A 16,827-nucleotide genomic window follows, 5' to 3' on the forward strand; every position below is an offset into this window, starting at 1 on the left:
GGGGGGCTGAGGCGGGCAGATCACCTGAGGTCAGGAGTTCGAGACCAGCCTGACCAATATGGAGAAACCCCATGTCTACTAAAAATACAAAAATTAGCTGGGCGTTGTGGCGCATGCCTGTAATCCCAACTACTTGGGAGGCGGAGGCAGGAGAATCACTTGAACCCAGGAGGCAGAGGTTGTGGTGAGCCGAGATTGCACCATTGCAGTCCGGCCTGGGCAACAAAAGTGAAACTCTGTCTCTACAAAAACAAAAAACGCGAAGAAAAAAAAAAAATAAAAAGAAAGGAGGCAAAGGCTGTTTAAACTACTCTTGATAAAGTCTTTACGAAGAAATAAAAAACCTTAAGGCCGGGCACGGTAGCTCACGCCTATAATCCCAGCATTCTGGGAGGCCGAGGCTTGCGGATCAGTGAGGTCAGGAGTTGCAGGCCAACCTGTTCAACATAGTGAAACCCTCTCTCTACTAAAAATACAAAAATTAGCTGGGAATGGTGGCATGTGCCTGTAGTCCCAGCTACTCAGGAGTCTGAGGTAGGAAAATTGCTTGAACTCAGGAGGTGGAGGTTGCAGTGCGCCGAGATCGTGCCACTGTACTCCAGCCTTGGCGGCAGGGTGAGACTCCGTCTCAAAAGAAAAAAAAGAGAAAGAAGACACTTTAATTCCTAATGTTTCTAATATTTTCAATTAGAGTACTATAAAAATATTAGTTTTACTATTTAAAAAAAAAAAATTCTGGCTGGGTGCAGTGACTCACACCTGTAATCCCAGCATTTTAGGAGACCAAGGGAGGTGGGAAGTGGATTTTTTAATCCCAGGAGTCTGAGACCAACCTGGGGAACATGGCTAAACCATGTCTCTACCAAAAAAAAAATAAGCTGGGCATGGTGGCGCGTACCTGTGGTCCCACCTACATGAGAGTCTGACATGGGAGGATTACCTGAGCCTGGGAGGTCAAAGCTGAAGTGAGCTCTGATCCTGCCACTACACTCCAGCCTGGGTGACGGAGCAAGACCTTGTCTCAAAAAAAAAATTCCTTATGCATTATAATCAACAGAGTTTTTAATGTTTTGACAAAAATTTTAAAGGCTACACTACAATCATACTTTTCACCGTTGATTATTAAGATCGTGTTGCATGATTTCAGCTTGCATGGTCATTTTTATGACACAGGGCAAAGTGAGGACCTACCTGTATTTGTGTCTACAGTAAAACACTGTAGTTGTAATTTCTCAACAGTTTTGCATTTGACAACTTGAGATGTTAAAGATTTTATAAATAGCAGGGTATCATTTTGAAGTTTAAAATTTGTATCTAAAAGGTTAAAAATTGACTTTTTATTCTTCATCCCAACTAAAAATGTAAAGCCTAATGATGTATTCCTTTTTAGACCAACTGAAGAAGAAGCTGAGCAATTATTGCAGTTGATGACGAGCCGTCCTCCTGCTACGCCAGCTGGGGTTCGCTTTGTTTCACTTTCCTTTTGTATGCTACTGGCCTTTTCTACACTTGTCAGGTACCTAACTATATCAGTTGCTCCATTTTCTTAAGGTTTAGTTTTATTTACTCAATAAAATTGTGTAGCATCAGATAAGAGCTTTCTACAAAAGCTGGTCTAGGCATGGACAGTTGTAGTTTTGTTTTGTTTTTTTTTCCCAATTTTTAAGAGAAGGGGTCTTGCTTTGTTGCCCAGGCTGGAGTACAGTGGCTATTCAGGGGTGTGATCATAGCGCACTGCAGCCTTGAACTCCTGGCCTCAAGTAATCCTCCTGACTCAGCCTCCCAAGTAGCTGGGACTACAGGTACACGCCACTGGGTCCAGGTTATTTGTGTTTTTTTAATATAAGGGTATCAGTAACATCTGATTCATTTTATTTATCTTTTATTAAAGTTTTATATGTACATTGTTTAAAGGAGTCAAAATAGTTCTTCAAGATTTGTTAAGGCTAATAGCAGTCCTTCCTTCCTTCTCTCCTTCCTATTTCACCTTTCTTAGAGGCAGTGTCTTTCAATTCTTTTAACTGTTTATTTTGTGTTTTACTGCTACATCTATAATAACATGTTTGTATTTGATACCCCTTGATTTTTGCTTTTAGGTATTTTTTATTGAGTTCCTAGTATGAAAGATGAGAAATTAGTTCTCTTTTTTCTCCCTGTCCTAAACACATCCATACATATCCTTCCTATCCTCTCATTCTCCTAGTATAGTTATAATAATTTAGATTAGATCAATATATAGTTACGATTATATAAGCGCTGAGAACTCAACCATGTAGTATATGATTATTTTTTACTGCCTTGTAAAAGTTTTTTTTTTTTTTTGATTAACATTTATCCTGTGTTTTAGTTTTTTGCTTTTAACTTTCTTGGTGTTATATGTCCCATTCATGTAACCTCAAACTCTCTGCCAGCCTAAATCTTCTGTCCAGATGTTTTGACTCATTAGATAGTCTATGAGTTTCATCTTCTTGAGGAGATTCCTTCAGGAGCATTTTGGTCTGGAATGGTTACCAGCTAAACCTGTTAGTACAAAGCTGTCATCCTGGGATTGACCTTCACCATCATTTTGGAGACTTGCTTCGTCTCTCCTTTTCCTTTTGTTGGATCTCCTGTTTCTTATATCTTATGTCATCATCTTAGCTGGGCATGGTGGCTCACATCTGTAGTCCCAGCTACTCGGGAGGTTGAGGCAGGAGGACTGCTTGAGGCTACAAGTTTGAGGCCAGCCTGGGCAACATAGTGAGACTCCTGTCTTCGTTTAAAAAAAAAAAATTAAAAAGAAAACCTGTCCTTTCATTTGTTTGAGCTGTGATCATGTCATCATCTTTTTTTCATTGCTTCCTCATTTTGCTGCTACTGCTTTTTTTTTTTTGAGATGAGTTTCGCTCTTTTCGTGCAACTGGAGTACAATGGCATGATCTCGGCTCACTGCAACCTCTGCCACTCAGGTTCAAGTGATTCTCCTGTTTTAGCCTCCCAAGTATCTGGGATTACAGGCGACCACCACCATTCCCAGCTAATTTTTGTATTTTTAGTAGAGACGGGGTTTCACTATGTTGGCTAGGCTGGTCTCGAACTCCTGACCTCAGGTGATCCACCTGCCTCAGCTTCCCACAGTGCTGGGATTACAGGCATCAGCCACTGTGCCTGACCATTTTGCTGCTTCTGAATGGGTATGTGTGATTTAAATTCTTTTTGAGACTGGATATTTCTGAAAATATCTTTGTCCTACTTTAACATCTGATTGATAGTTTGATGGGATATGGAATTCTTACTTGGGAATAATTTCCTTTCAGGACTTTGAAGGTGTTGCTTCTTTGTCTTCTAACTTCTAGTGTTGTCAGGAAGTCTGACATTCTGATTCCTGGTCCTTTGTGTGGCCTATTGGTTTTTAATATGGAAACTTGTAGGGTTAGCTTTTTATCTCTAGGGTTTTGAAATTTCTGGTTGACATGCCTTAGTCTGAGTCTCTTTTTGACTATTGTTCTAGGCATTCAGTAAGCACTCTGAACCTGGAAACTCATGTCCCTCAATTCTACAAAAGTTTCCTGAATTAATTTGTTGGTAATGTTTTCTTCTTGCATGTTCTCTAAAACCTCCTTTTATTTGGAATTTGAAATGATTGTCGTATTTTCTTATCCTTTCCTCTTTTCCTTCCCCTCATCTTGTCCTACTTTTTAGAAAACAGCTTTATTGAGATGTAATTTACATATCATAAGATTTACCCACTTAGAGTGTACAATTGAGTGGTTTTTAGTGTATATAATTATGCAGCCACCACCACAATAGAATTTTAGAACCTGTTCAGCACTGTAAAAATAACTTGCTCATTTTAAGGCCAGGTGCAGTAGCTCACACCTGTAAACCCAGTGCTTTGAGAGGCTGAGGTGGGAGGATTGTTTCAGGCCATGAGTTTGAGACTAGCCTGGGCAACATAGCAAGACACTGTCTTTAAAAAAAAAAAATTCTCCAGGGGTAGTGGGACATGCCTTAGTCCCAGCTATTTGGGAGGTTGAAGCAGAAGGATCACTTGAACCCAGGAGTTCAAGGTTACAGTGAGCTATGATTGTGCCATAGCACTACAGCCTGGGTGAAAGAGCTTAAAAAAAAAAAAAGAAATCATTCTACCTTTTAGGTTTTGTCTTTAACTTTATCTTCAATTCCTACTCAGTCTTTAATTTCTAAGAGCACTTTTTTTTTTGGCTCTCTGAGTATTTCTTCTTTATAGTATCTATTGGTTCATGATAGCATAATTTCTTTGATATTAGTCATACTGATTTTGAAGATATTTTATTATTTGTATTGCGTCTTTCTCTAGGTTGCTTTTTTCCCTGCCTTTTTTTGGTCTCTATTTTTTAAGTTAGATGCTTTTCTCAGATACTTAATATTTCTTATTATTTTAACTTTCGTTTTATTTATTTATTTAGAGATGGGTCTCTCTCTGTTGCCCAGGGCAAATGCAGTGGTACAATCATAACTGATTACAGCTTTGAACTTCTGGGCTCAACGGGTCCTCCTACCTCAGACTCCCAAGTGGCTAGTGTGGGCCACCACACCTGGCTTATTTTTAAAAGTTTTTTGTAGGGATGGGGTCTCACTTTTGTTGCCCAGGCTGATCTTGAACTCCTGGCCTAAGGTGATCCTCCTGCCTTTGCCTCCCAAAGTGCTACAACTACAGGTGTGAGCCGCTGCACCCAGCCAATATTTATTGATTGTTCACATATATATGTATACACACATATTTTGTTCACATATATATATATATATTTTGTTCACACACACACACACACACATATATATATAATATATATTGTGAGATGGAGTTTCACTCTTCTTGCCCAGGCTGCCAGACTGGAGTGCAATGGCGTGATCTCAGCTTACCGCAACCTCTGCCTCCTGGGTTCAAGTGATTCTCCTGCGTCAGCCTCCCGAGTAGCTGGGATTATAGGCATATGCTACCACGCCCAGCTAAGTTTTTATAGGCATACGCTACCACGCCCAGCTAAGTTATAGGCATACGCTACCACGCCCAGCTAAGTAGCTGGGATTACAGGCATACGCTACCACACCCAGCTAAGATTATAGGCATATGCTACCACGCCCAGCTAAGTTATTTTTAGTAGAGATGGGATTTCTCCATGTTGGTCAGGCTGGTCTTGAACTGCTGACCTCAGGTGATCTGCCTGCCTTGGCCTCCCAAAGTGCTGGGATTACAGGTGTGAGCCACCGCGCCTGGCCGATTGTTCATGTTTAAGACTAGGAAATGAAAAAGCATATTAGAACCTCTAATATGGGAGGTTCTGAAAGACCCATAAGTGGGTCTTTGGGAAACTCTTGGTCTGATCAGAGTTCTAAAGATTATTGTCTGGGCTGGAAAGGGAAGGCCTATACAGAAACCCATAAATAAAGTTAAAGAGTAAGGGTTAAGTGTTGGTAGGTATCAGCCTGCAGTATAATCATTTACTTAATTCTGCTACTTTCAGAATGGTGCTACAGATATACCTGGTTTCCCTTATTTCAGATGCATGATTTTACCACCTCCAGACAATAAATCTCCAGTTTTCTCTCTACTGAGGGAAGGGTATTCTTCTAGTTGTGCAGAATGCAGGAGGTGATTTGGAATCCTACTACTTATATAGAATGTCAGCCACTTAATTTTTGTCTGTCTTCACTCTCGGTCCCAGAACTGCCTGGAGTAGCTTGAGCCCTTTGGGAATTCTGTGGTGTAAAATGGATGGGTTTTCTCTTCTATCAGTTTAACATTTTGCTTCCTCAGGTCTGCTAAGTCAGTTTCCACTTATCTATATGTTCTCTAGCTTCCAGTATTTTGTGGTGTTGTCTCTCCTCAATATCTTATGTGTTTATGCCTTTTAAGAAAACCTTAATGTAGTTTTAATGGAGTTTCAGGATGGTGTAAAATTAGGTACATGAATTCTTTCTTTTCCTTTTACTTGAAGTACTTTCTAAACATGATCTCAAATCCTCATTACTGTTATAAAGTATTTTTTTTTTTTTTTTTTTTTAAGATAGGATCTTGCTTTGTTGTGCCGGCTGGAGTCTAGTGGCATGATCAGGGCTTGCCGCAACCTCGGCCTCTTGGGCTCAAGAGATTCTCCCATCTCTGCCTCCCTTGTAGCTGGGACTACAAACATGCACCACCATGCCTGTCTAATTTTTAAATTCTTTTGTAGAGATGGGATCTCACTTTGTTGCTCAGGCTGGTCTTGAACTCCTGGGCTCAAGCTGTCCTCCTGCCTTGGCCTCCCAAATTACAGGCGAGAGCCACTTTGCCCAGCCTCATAAGGTATTTTTGTCCATAACTTATAGATAGAAGAACTAATGTTTAGAAAGATATTTAAAAGTTCTTAAGATAGGCCAGGCACAGTGGCTCACGCCTGTAATCCCAGCACTTCGGGAGGCCATGCTGGGTGGATCGCCTAAAGGTCAGGAATTTGAGACCAGCCTGGCCAACATGGTGAAACCCCGTCTCTACTAAAAATATAAAAAATTAGCCGAGTGTGGTGGTGGGCGCCTGTAATCCCAGCTACTCGGGAGGCTGAGGCAGAAGAATCTTTTGAATGCGGGAGGTGGAGGTTGCAAGGATCCAAGATCGTGTCATTGCACTCCAGCCTGGGCAACAAGACCGAAACTTCTTCTGAAAAAAAAAAAAAAAAAAAAAAGAAGTTCTTAACATTTTAGAGCTACAGTGAAAAAGAAAAAGAAAGATTATTTGTGTTTCTTCTTCAAGATCACACTACCAGTAATTAGCAGAGATGGGATTCTCGTTCAGGTGTGGCAGGCTGTAAAGGCTGTCATCTTTATTACTTGTTATATGGTTTAGGTATAGTTGAGATGACCTTTTTTTATTTTCTTAGCTTTTGGTAATAGAAGCAGCATACTTTTCATTTGCTTTTGTTGCATCTATTTTTACTGCACTGAAGTAGAAAGAGATTGGTGAAAAAATTTTCAGAAGTCAACATCAGCTTGTACTTATCAATTAAAATTTAGACTGGGTGCGGCGGCTCAGGCCTGTATTTGCAGCACTTTGGGAGGCCGAGGTGGGTGGATCACCTGAAGTCAGGGGTTCGAGACCAACCTGGTCAACTGGGTGAAACCCCATCTCTACTAAAAATACAAAAATTAGCCAGATGTGGTGGCAGACGCCTGTAATCCCAGCTACTCGGGAGACTGAGGCAGGAGAATCGCTTGTACCCGGGAGGCGGAGGTTGCAGTGAGCTGAGATTGTACCACTGCACTCCAGCCTGAGCAACAAGAGTGAAACTCCATCTCAAAATTTAGGAATTCCCTTTAAAAAGTCATTGTTAGGCTAGGCATGTTGGCTCGCCTCTATAATGCCAGCACTTTGGGAGGCTTAGGCAGGAATATCACTTGAGCTCAAGAGCTCAAGAGTTCAAGACCAGACTGGGCAACATAGCGAGACCTCTCCTCTACTAAAAATAAAAAATATTAGCTGAATGCATTGGCGCATGCCTGTAGTCCCAGCTACTTGGGAGGCTGCGGTGGGAGGATCACTTGAGCCTGGGTGGTTGAGGCTATAGTGAGCTATGATTGTTCCACTGCACTCCAGCCTGGGCGACAGAGCAAGACATTGTCTCAAAAAAAAGTCATTGTATTTTTATAGCCATTTTTCATATCTGGTAAGCCCGTGACTGCCTTTTTTTCCATGATTAGTGATCATTTGTTTCTCTGTAACTTTGAGATTTACTCATAAAGTTTCTATAAATTAAATTTCATTTTTCCAGAAGATGGACTGCTTATTACTGTTTGGCACTCAGTTTGTGATATTTTGATGCTTAAGTGTTAACACTAGATTTTTTTCTATATGAAATAAGTATCAGCTGTTGTATAGTTGGTTTAACAGGTTAATCCCAAGGGGCCTTTGTTTTCTGAGGAATGTGAGGAAGCTTACCCTTTTCAACCTGTGAAGGCAGCAACTAAGACTTTGAGAGGGGTTCCATGAAAAAAGCAAAGGTCCTCATTCTTGAGCTCTAGAATTACTTCATACCTCAATGAAAATTAATGGCCCAATTCAGCAAGCCATTAATTTGACTTGATACTTGAAAATAGGGCAGGAAAAATAATTTCTACCAAAAATAACTTCAGAATGCTTTTTATTTATATACTAGAATATCTAATTTAAACCAGTGACATTCTGGTATATTTTGTAGTACACCTGAACAGGAGCAGCTGATGGTGGTGTGGCTAAGTTGGATGATAAAAGAAGAAGCATATTTTGAGAGGTAAGATAATTTGATTTAGTTGAGAAAGCTTTTCTTCTTCTCTCTTTGGAAAATTCATATTTCCTATTTTGTTTTGACAGTACGTCAGGCGTCTCTGCTTCTTTTGGGGAGATGCTATTATTGGTGGCTATGTACTTTCACAGCAACCAGCTTAGTGCTATCATTGACTTGGTCTGTTCCACTTTGGGGATGAAGGTAATTTTCTTTTAACTTCTTTCTAAAAACAGAAAGATGTTTCTAAGATGGACATTTTGTTGCTGTGTAAATAGATTGTTTTAAGTAATTTTAATTGTTTAATAGATGTTTTATCAGGAGTGCTTAGAAAAAAATGCATTTTGAAACCTTTATTTACTAAAATAATAGATACTCATGCAAAAACCTTGGAAAGCACAGAAAAGGGAAAGATATCTTATAATTCCATGATTCAGAGATACCTAGTATACTTCTATTAATATTCTGATGTCTGTTCTTTCTTTAAAGTGACATATATATTTGGTGATTTAAAAAAACTAATATATGGTGAGCATTTACTCATGTCAATAAATATTATAATACGGTATAATTTTTAATGGCTGCATTGTGTTATAGTCCATTGTTTGATCTTCTTACTGGGTCCTTATTATTTCCCATGTAGATTTTCTAGTTTCAGTATAACACTTAGAGGAATATCCTTGTTTATGTAAATACACACATAGGCACTCACATGTATCTCTTCATACACCTGTTGGATCATTTTCTTAGGATAAATTTCTAGAAGGTAATTGCTAAGGAAAAAAGTATGGCTATGTTAAGGTTTTTCAAGAGTACTGCCATATTATCTTTTAGAAAGATTGTATCAGCTTAATTAACTGTTACCAGTAGTGAGTAAGAACTCCTATTTTCCTAAACTTTCACATGACTGAGCATTACTATTTTTTTTAATCTTTGCAAATTTGGTTGATGAACAGTGGTATCACCTAGTTTGAATTTCTTTGATTACTAATGAAACTTTAGTATTTAAAATCTATGTGTTTTGGCTGGTTTATTTCTTTTGCAAAAAGCTTATCAGTATCCTAATTTTCCTGTAGGGACTTTGATTTGTTTTTTTCTTTCACTGTTTCAAAAGGAAAGATACATCATTATGCCTCATACATCTTCATATATTTCAAGACATATATTTTGCCCAATGTTGAAATTGGGATTCATTTTACAGTTGACATGTAATATGAAAGTGGTAGTGTTCCAACTCCTACTTTTTTTCTTGAAAAGCTGCTGTAATATTAAATCAGTGACATATCTTTTTTTTTTTCTTTCTTTTTTTTTTTTTTTTCATTGTATCATTGTTTTTTTTTTTTTTTTTTTTTTTTATTATACTTTAAGTTCTAGGGTACATGTGCATGACGTTTATATCATGTATAACTCCCCAATGCAATCGACATATCTTATAGTATCTTTAAAAGTGGAGAGTTCAACATGTTATAATGGACTTTTTCCAGTCTTTTTTGCCATTTAACTTTGCCATGTGGAAATTATCATCATTATTATTTTTATGTAGTATATTAAATGTTATTTTTGTGGTTTCTATTTTGCTCTTATGCTTAGAAATGTTTTCCTTTCTTGGCTTTATATAAATGATCACTTACATTTTCTTCTAGTTTTTTTTGGTGGTTTCATGTTTTACATTTAAACATTTAATCTACTTGGAGTTTCTTTTGGTTATGGTGTGATATGTGCAAAAAGTGTATGTGTGTCTATCTGTATATATACATATATATGTGTGTGTATATATGTGTATATGCAGACACACACACACACACACACACACACACGTTTCTCTTGTCCTCACAGAGGGGCAGCTATCCCAGCTCCATGTAGTAAATAATCTGTTTCCCCCAACTGACTGAAAATGCCATTAATAGTATTTATTAAGTGCTTTTTATATTGGTCCTGTTTCTGAGTATTAACACTTTAATGTTGGGTTTGAGAAGGCACTTCTAAAACAGAGTAGAGTACTTGAACATTTGAACATTTATGTGTATCACAGCCATTTTAGGTAAGTTCCCTAGAATAAATTGTGTTTCATATATTTTTACATACTGTTGGAATTCTTTTGGTAATTTTAGATTGTAATTAAGCCAAGCTCCTTGAGCAGGATGAAGACGATCTTCACACAGGAAATTTTTACTGAGCAGGTATTTCTTTTTATTCTTAGGTGCTTACTTAACTTTCTTTTACAGTATTCTTTGGGAGAAAACTTGTGTGTCTTACCTTAAGAAAGTAATATGGTCTTTTTTCTTTTTAATCACTCATGATGATTTATTTCATCATTGAAACTTTGTTTAAAAATAATCCATTTAAAATACACTTTTAAAACTAGTCATAACATAGCAAAGCATCTTTTGAATGTATATATTTTTGGAGACTGAGTAGATACTTAAGAGAATACTCTTAGATGCTGATGATCGGGCATCTCAAGAGGTAATTGTTTTAATGTGTCTAGAGAAAGATAAAATAAAGACCTATTTAAACCTTTAGGCTGTAAAATTCATTTCTAACTAGATTACAGGCTAGAGTCTAAATTTCTTATACTTAACATGTTCTTCTTTAGCCTTAGCACTTTTGTCCATGGATAAGCCTAAGGATTTTTTTCATTTCTTTTTTATCTCACTCTGTCAACCAGGCTAGTATACAGTGGTACGATCATAGCTCACTGCAACCTCTGCCTCCTGGGTTGGAGCAATTCTCCTGCCTCAGCCTCCCAAGTAGCTAGGATTACAGGTGTCCACCACCACGCCCAGCCAATTTTTGTATTTTTAGTAGAAATGGGGTTTCACCATGTTGGCCAGGCTGGTCTTGAACTCCTGACCTTAGATGATCCACCCACCTCGGCCTCCCAGAGTGCTGGGGTTACAAGCGTGAGCCACTGTGCCCAGCCAGTTGTTGCTTTTTTATGGCTATTAATATCTTTATTTCTATATTTTACTATCCCTCCCACCCTCAACACGCATACACACACATACTCCTAAATTACAAATAGTCACACAGCATGTGAGAGAATCATAAGTTATTTTTTGTCTTTAAATTTGAACCAGTTGGAAGACAACTTTGAGGAGGGTCTTTAAAAGACAATTAGAGCCTATGCATGACATATTGATAATAAATATTTCTGGGTATATTTATGTGGTGCTTTATAGTTCATATGATGTTTTTCCAAAAAGAATATTTTCCCCCTCATAACAATGCTTTGAGGCAGTATGGTAGTGTCCTGTTTTGTAGATGTGAAAAAGATTCAGAAGATAAAGTGACTTCTTCAAAGTCATTGAGCCCAGATTGTATGCTTCAAATTTTTATTTATTTATTTATTTTACCTTATCACACCACTGTGTATCTGTGTATGTATCTGTGTTTAAAAACAAAACATTAGGGAATTATATAAATCCCTAAATGTACGTTTCCTCAGCATTCAAAGATAATTCAAACGTAATAATTTATTGTCATCATTCATTTCTAGGGACCACACTCATATTAGGTATTGACAGTCTACTTATCTCTCTTTCAAAATAATTTTATATTTAGTTCTTTATATTACTAATACTATTTTTCCCTTTTAGGTTGTCACAGCTCATGCAGTTCGGGTCCCTGTCACCAGCAACCTGAGTGCCAACATTACTGGATTTTTGCCTATTCATTGTATTTACCAGCTTCTCAGGAGTCGTTCCTTTACCAAGCACAAAGTGTCAATAAAAGTATGCCCCTACAAATAAAACAAATAACATAAAAGCATGCCCCTACATTTATATATATATATATATTTTCTTTTGAGGTGGAGTCTTGCTCAGTCACCCAGGCTGGAGTGCATTGATACAGTCTTGGCTCACTGTAACCTCTGCCTCCTGGGTTAAAGCGATTCTCCTGTCTCAGCCTCCCAGGTAGCTGGGACTACAGTTGTGTGCCACCACGCCCAGCTAATTTTTGTATTTTTAGTAGAGACAGGGTTTCACTGCATTGGCTCACTGGTGTCGGACTCCTGACCTCAAGTGATATGCCTGTCTTGACCTCCCAAAGTGCTGGGATTACAGATGTGAGCCACTGTGCCTGGCCTACATTTATATTTCAAAGAACAACCTAAATTAATGCTTTCTCCCCAGTTAGTTGTATTTCAGTTTGTAGGCCTTTATTATGGGTTTTGTGTGGGAAATGTGTGGTATTAAGTTACTGGTCATTTATATAAGTGTAGTAATTAGGTATAGTAATTATAATTATATAATTATAATACAGTAATTTCAGATTTTTAAAGCAATGTAAGATTATTTTCAAAATGCACAATACTCCATTTAAGTTCTCAATAGTGGCACATGGCTATTTCATTAAAACTTTGAAACTTCCATTTTCTAATTTATTTATTTATTTATTTTTTAAAGACAAGTCTCACTCTGTCACCCAGGCTGTCATAGCTCACTGTAACTTCAAATTCCTGGGCTCAAGCCTCCTAAGTGGCTGGGACTATGGGTATGAGCCACCACTCCTGGCTTTTTTTTTTTTTTTTTTTTGAGACAGAGTCTCACTCTGTCACCCAAGCTGGAGTGCAGTGGTGCTATCTCGGCTCACTGCAACCTCCGCCTCCCGGGTTCAAGTGATTCCCCTGCCTCTGCCTCTGAGTAGCTGGTATTATAGGCTCCTGCCACCATGCCCGGCTAATTTTTTTTTTTTTTTTCAATTTTTAGTAGACACAGGGTTTCACCATGTTGGCCAGGCTGGTCTCAGACTCCTGACATCAGGTGATCCACTCACCTCGGGCTCCCACAGTGCTGGGATTACAGGCATGAGCCACTGTGCCTGGTCTCACACCCAGCTTTAAAAAGCCTTTTTTGTAGAGACAGGGTCTCGCTATGTTGCCCAGGCTGGTCTGGTCTTGAACTCCTGGTCTTAAGCAATTCTCCTACTTTGGCCTCCTGAAATGGGATTACAGGTGTGAGCCACTGCAATGGGCCTGGTTTTGTTTTACAAATTGGGGAAGTTGCCATGACTAGTATTTGTCGATTTGCCACAAGGACACCTCACACCTAACTTATGATTTCGATATGTTTTGATTTGTCTTAGTTGGCTATATCTAACAGTTAAAAGGGCCTCTAAAGAGAAGGTTGAGACCCAGGAGGTAAAGTAATCTGAAACTTTTTCAGAGGCTCTTTTATTTACAAAGAACAGTGAATAATATATGCATGATATATTACTTTTAATTGTCCCTTGTTTTTTGTGATTTAGTGAAATTATTTCCCAGCTAGATTGTATCTTCTGCTGCTTTATATTTTTAGCAAGTAAAATAGCTAAGAATTAAGAGTTCAAATGCACACCCAACATTTTACATGTCCTCCATCCAATGATAGTTAAGTGATAGTCTCCTGTAAGTGCTTGTCAGAGACACTTTCTTAGTCTATCTGAGGGTTTGCTGTGAAGGACCTATCTCTCTCTCTCCAAATTCCTATCTAATGTGAGCTCTCCCATGACGACACACATGGTGCTCTAAATACAGATATGGTAGGGACTTAAAATGTTTTTCCCACTACTTAAAAACTAACAGATTAAACCCAAAGGCAAGCTTCCAGTGGACAGTGCACCTAAGATGATACAGATATAAAGGTAGTTCATATTTTAAAATCAAAGACAGTTATGATACTAGATAATATATTTGGAACTGCCAAAAGTTAATAGTGAATTTTACTGATTCATAATTCATGTAAAACTGTATGTACTTTTATACTTTTGCTTGGTTTTTCTTTTTGCCACAATTCAGTGTCTATAACATTCTTTCTTAGGATTGGATTTACAGACAGCTGTGTGAAACCTCTACTCCACTTCATCCTCAATTACTTCCTTTGATTGATGTGTACATAAATTCTATACTTACTCCTGCATCGAAATCTAATCCAGAAGCCACAAATCAGCCAGTCACAGAACAGGAGATACTCAATATTTTCCAAGGAGTCACTGGGGTAAAATCGTTGTTCTTTATATCTATTAACTTATTTTTCTTTTAGTTCTTCTTACTTATCCCATATTTTTATTTTCCTATCAGAGGACTTTTAGGTAGTTCTGAATTTAAAATTAGATTAAATTTCCTTAGATCACCTGTAAAAATTAAAAGAATGGTATTAGTTCCAACTAGTTTGCTAAACAGGCACTTGTGTGAGAATTTTTTTTGGAGATGGAGTTTCACTCTTCTTGCCCAGGCTGGAGTGCAATGGCACGATCTCGGCTCACTGCAACCTCTGCCACCCTGCAACCTCCGCCTCCCGGGTTCCAGTGATTCTCCTGTCTCACCCTCTCGAGTAGCTGGGATTACAGGCGCCTGCCACAATGCCCAGCTAATGTTTTGTATTTTAAGTAGAGACAGGGTTTCACCATGTTGTCCAGGGTGGTCTTGAACTCCTGACCTCAGGTGATCTACCTGCCTCAGCCTCCCAAAGTGCTGGGATTACAGGTGTGAGCCACTCTGCCTGGATTTTTTTTTTTTTTTTTTTTTGAGACTGGAGTCTCACTGTGACACCCAGGCTAGAGTGCAATGGGCAATCTCAGCTCACTACAACCTCCGCTTCCTGGGTTCAAATGATTCTCCTGCTTCAGCCTCCTGAGTAGCTGGGACTGCAGGCATGCGCCACCACAACTGGCTAATTTTTGTATTTTTAGTAAAGATGGGATTTCATCATATTGTCCAGGCTGGTCTTGAACTCCTGACCTCAAGTGATCCTCCCGCCTTGGCCTCCCAAAGTGTTGGGATTACAGGTGTGAGCCACTGCGCCCGGCCAATAATTTTTTTTTTTTTTTTTGAGACGGAGTCTTGCTCTGTCGCCCAGGCTGGAGTGCAGTGGCCGGATCTCAGCTCACTGCAAGCTCCGCCTCCCGGGTTCACGCCATTCTCCTGCCTCAGCCTCCTGAGTAGCTGGGACTACAGGCGCCTGCCACCTTGCCCGGCTAGTTTTTTTTGTATTTTTTAGTAGAGACGGGGTTTCACCGTGTTAGCCAGGATGGTCTTGATCTCCTGACCTCGTGATTCACCCGTCTCGGCCTCCCAAAGTGCTGGGATTACAGGCTTGAGCCACCGCGCTCGGCCAATTTTTTTTTTTTTTTTTTTTTTTAAGTTTCACTTTAAAATCTAAAGGGTGCCCTGGAGATTGTGTGTTTGATCAAGTACTGTGTGGGATTTCAAGATATTCAACATAGGTTTGTTTAGCATCCTGAGAATCTAAGATATACCTACATTCATTTAGTGAGAACTTTGTTTTGTTTTGTTTTGTTTTTGAGACAGAGTCTCACTCTGTTGCCCAGACTGGAGTGCAGTGGCACGATCTCAGCTCACTGCAAACTGCCTCCTTGGTTCAAGTGATTCTCATGCCTTAGCCTCTCGAGTAGCTGGGATTATAGGCACCTGCCACCACACCTGGCTAATTTTTATGTTTTTAGTAGAGACAGGGTTTTACTATGTTGGCCAGGCTGATCGCCAACTCCTGATCTCAGGTGATCTGCCTGCTTCGGCCTCCCAAAGTGCTGGGATTATAGGCGTGAGCCACCGCTCCTGGCTCATTTAGGGAAAATTTGATGAAAGTATTTTTTTCCCAGTTTGTTAGAAGGGAAAAACAGTTGCATTTTTCACAAATATAATTAAGTATACAATGTCTTATTTAGGAGTTACTTTCTTCATGGTAATTTCATATAATACTTGGGACTCCTGTCTTTCAGAAGCAGCCTGATGGGTTTGCTATTGAGTAGTAGCTGAAGTCTTTTCTTTGTCTTACTTAAAGACCACTTAAGCATATTGCCTTTTATCTCTCATGCCATCTCAGATTTCATGTTGTTTTTTTGAGTTTAATACACACAGAGCAACATTTCTCCTCTTTTACCTGAGTTAGGAGCAGCAATGCTGAATAATCTATTTTGATTCTTTTACTATCAAGAAAAAAAATCACTCATGAAATTCAAAGTATTTCAGAGTATTCGTAATATTTCCTCCAGGGTGACAACATCCGCCTTAATCAGCGTTTCAGTATCACAGCACAGCTTTTGGTGCTCTACTATATACTGTCTTATGAGGAGGCTCTTCTAGCAAACACAAAGACTTTAGGTAAGTTATACATAGAGGAGTGGTTCTAGTGATAGTGTATTTTATTAGCTTGCATTTTGTTACTTTCCAAACTGTTTTTTGATAAAAGAAGGGCAGTATTCTAACAGACTCTAGTATCATTTTATAATCTTTGCAATGTGGGCATTGTATATTTGATACATAAATCATGCATGTTGGGGTACGTAACCATGCTTTATGGCCCAGTCCTCTTTATAGGAGGCTAAATGAATAGATAACAGAATTGCCTGTATTTTAACAATTGTATAGGTCTTGTTCACTAAATATAAATTTAAAAGATACACAAGATGGAGCTGTAACTGAATTTTTTTCTCTTGATTTGAGTCTTTGCCTGGTCTTCCTTCCGTTAGTATGAATAGTAACAACCTAATCAAAAACAATAGAAAAGGCCAGGTGAGGCGGCTTACGCCTGTAATCCTAGCACTTTGAGAGGTCGAGGTGGGCAGATCACTT

General features: G+C 38.8%; 1 protein-coding gene across 4 annotated transcripts in view; it reads left to right on the forward strand.

Annotated features, from left to right (window-relative positions):
* INTS2 (integrator complex subunit 2) overlaps positions 1 to 16,827 on the forward strand; it is a 71,114-nt gene that overhangs the window by 31,518 nt on the left and 22,769 nt on the right. For all 4 annotated transcript variants that reach the window (XM_033183745.1, XM_033183744.1, XM_033183743.1 and 1 more), the window contains 7 exons: positions 1,391 to 1,516; positions 8,190 to 8,261; positions 8,342 to 8,456; positions 10,364 to 10,432; positions 11,852 to 11,986; positions 14,054 to 14,230; positions 16,248 to 16,356. In XM_033183745.1, coding sequence (XP_033039636.1) covers positions 1,391 to 1,516; positions 8,190 to 8,261; positions 8,342 to 8,456; positions 10,364 to 10,432; positions 11,852 to 11,986; positions 14,054 to 14,230; positions 16,248 to 16,356 — 803 coding nt within the window. The remainder of the gene's footprint in view (positions 1 to 1,390; positions 1,517 to 8,189; positions 8,262 to 8,341; positions 8,457 to 10,363; positions 10,433 to 11,851; positions 11,987 to 14,053; positions 14,231 to 16,247; positions 16,357 to 16,827) is intronic.

This window comes from Trachypithecus francoisi, unplaced genomic scaffold (genome assembly GCF_009764315.1).
Source record: "Trachypithecus francoisi isolate TF-2019V2 unplaced genomic scaffold, Tfra_2.0 Lachesis_group20, whole genome shotgun sequence".
NCBI lineage: Eukaryota > Metazoa > Chordata > Mammalia > Primates > Cercopithecidae > Trachypithecus > Trachypithecus francoisi.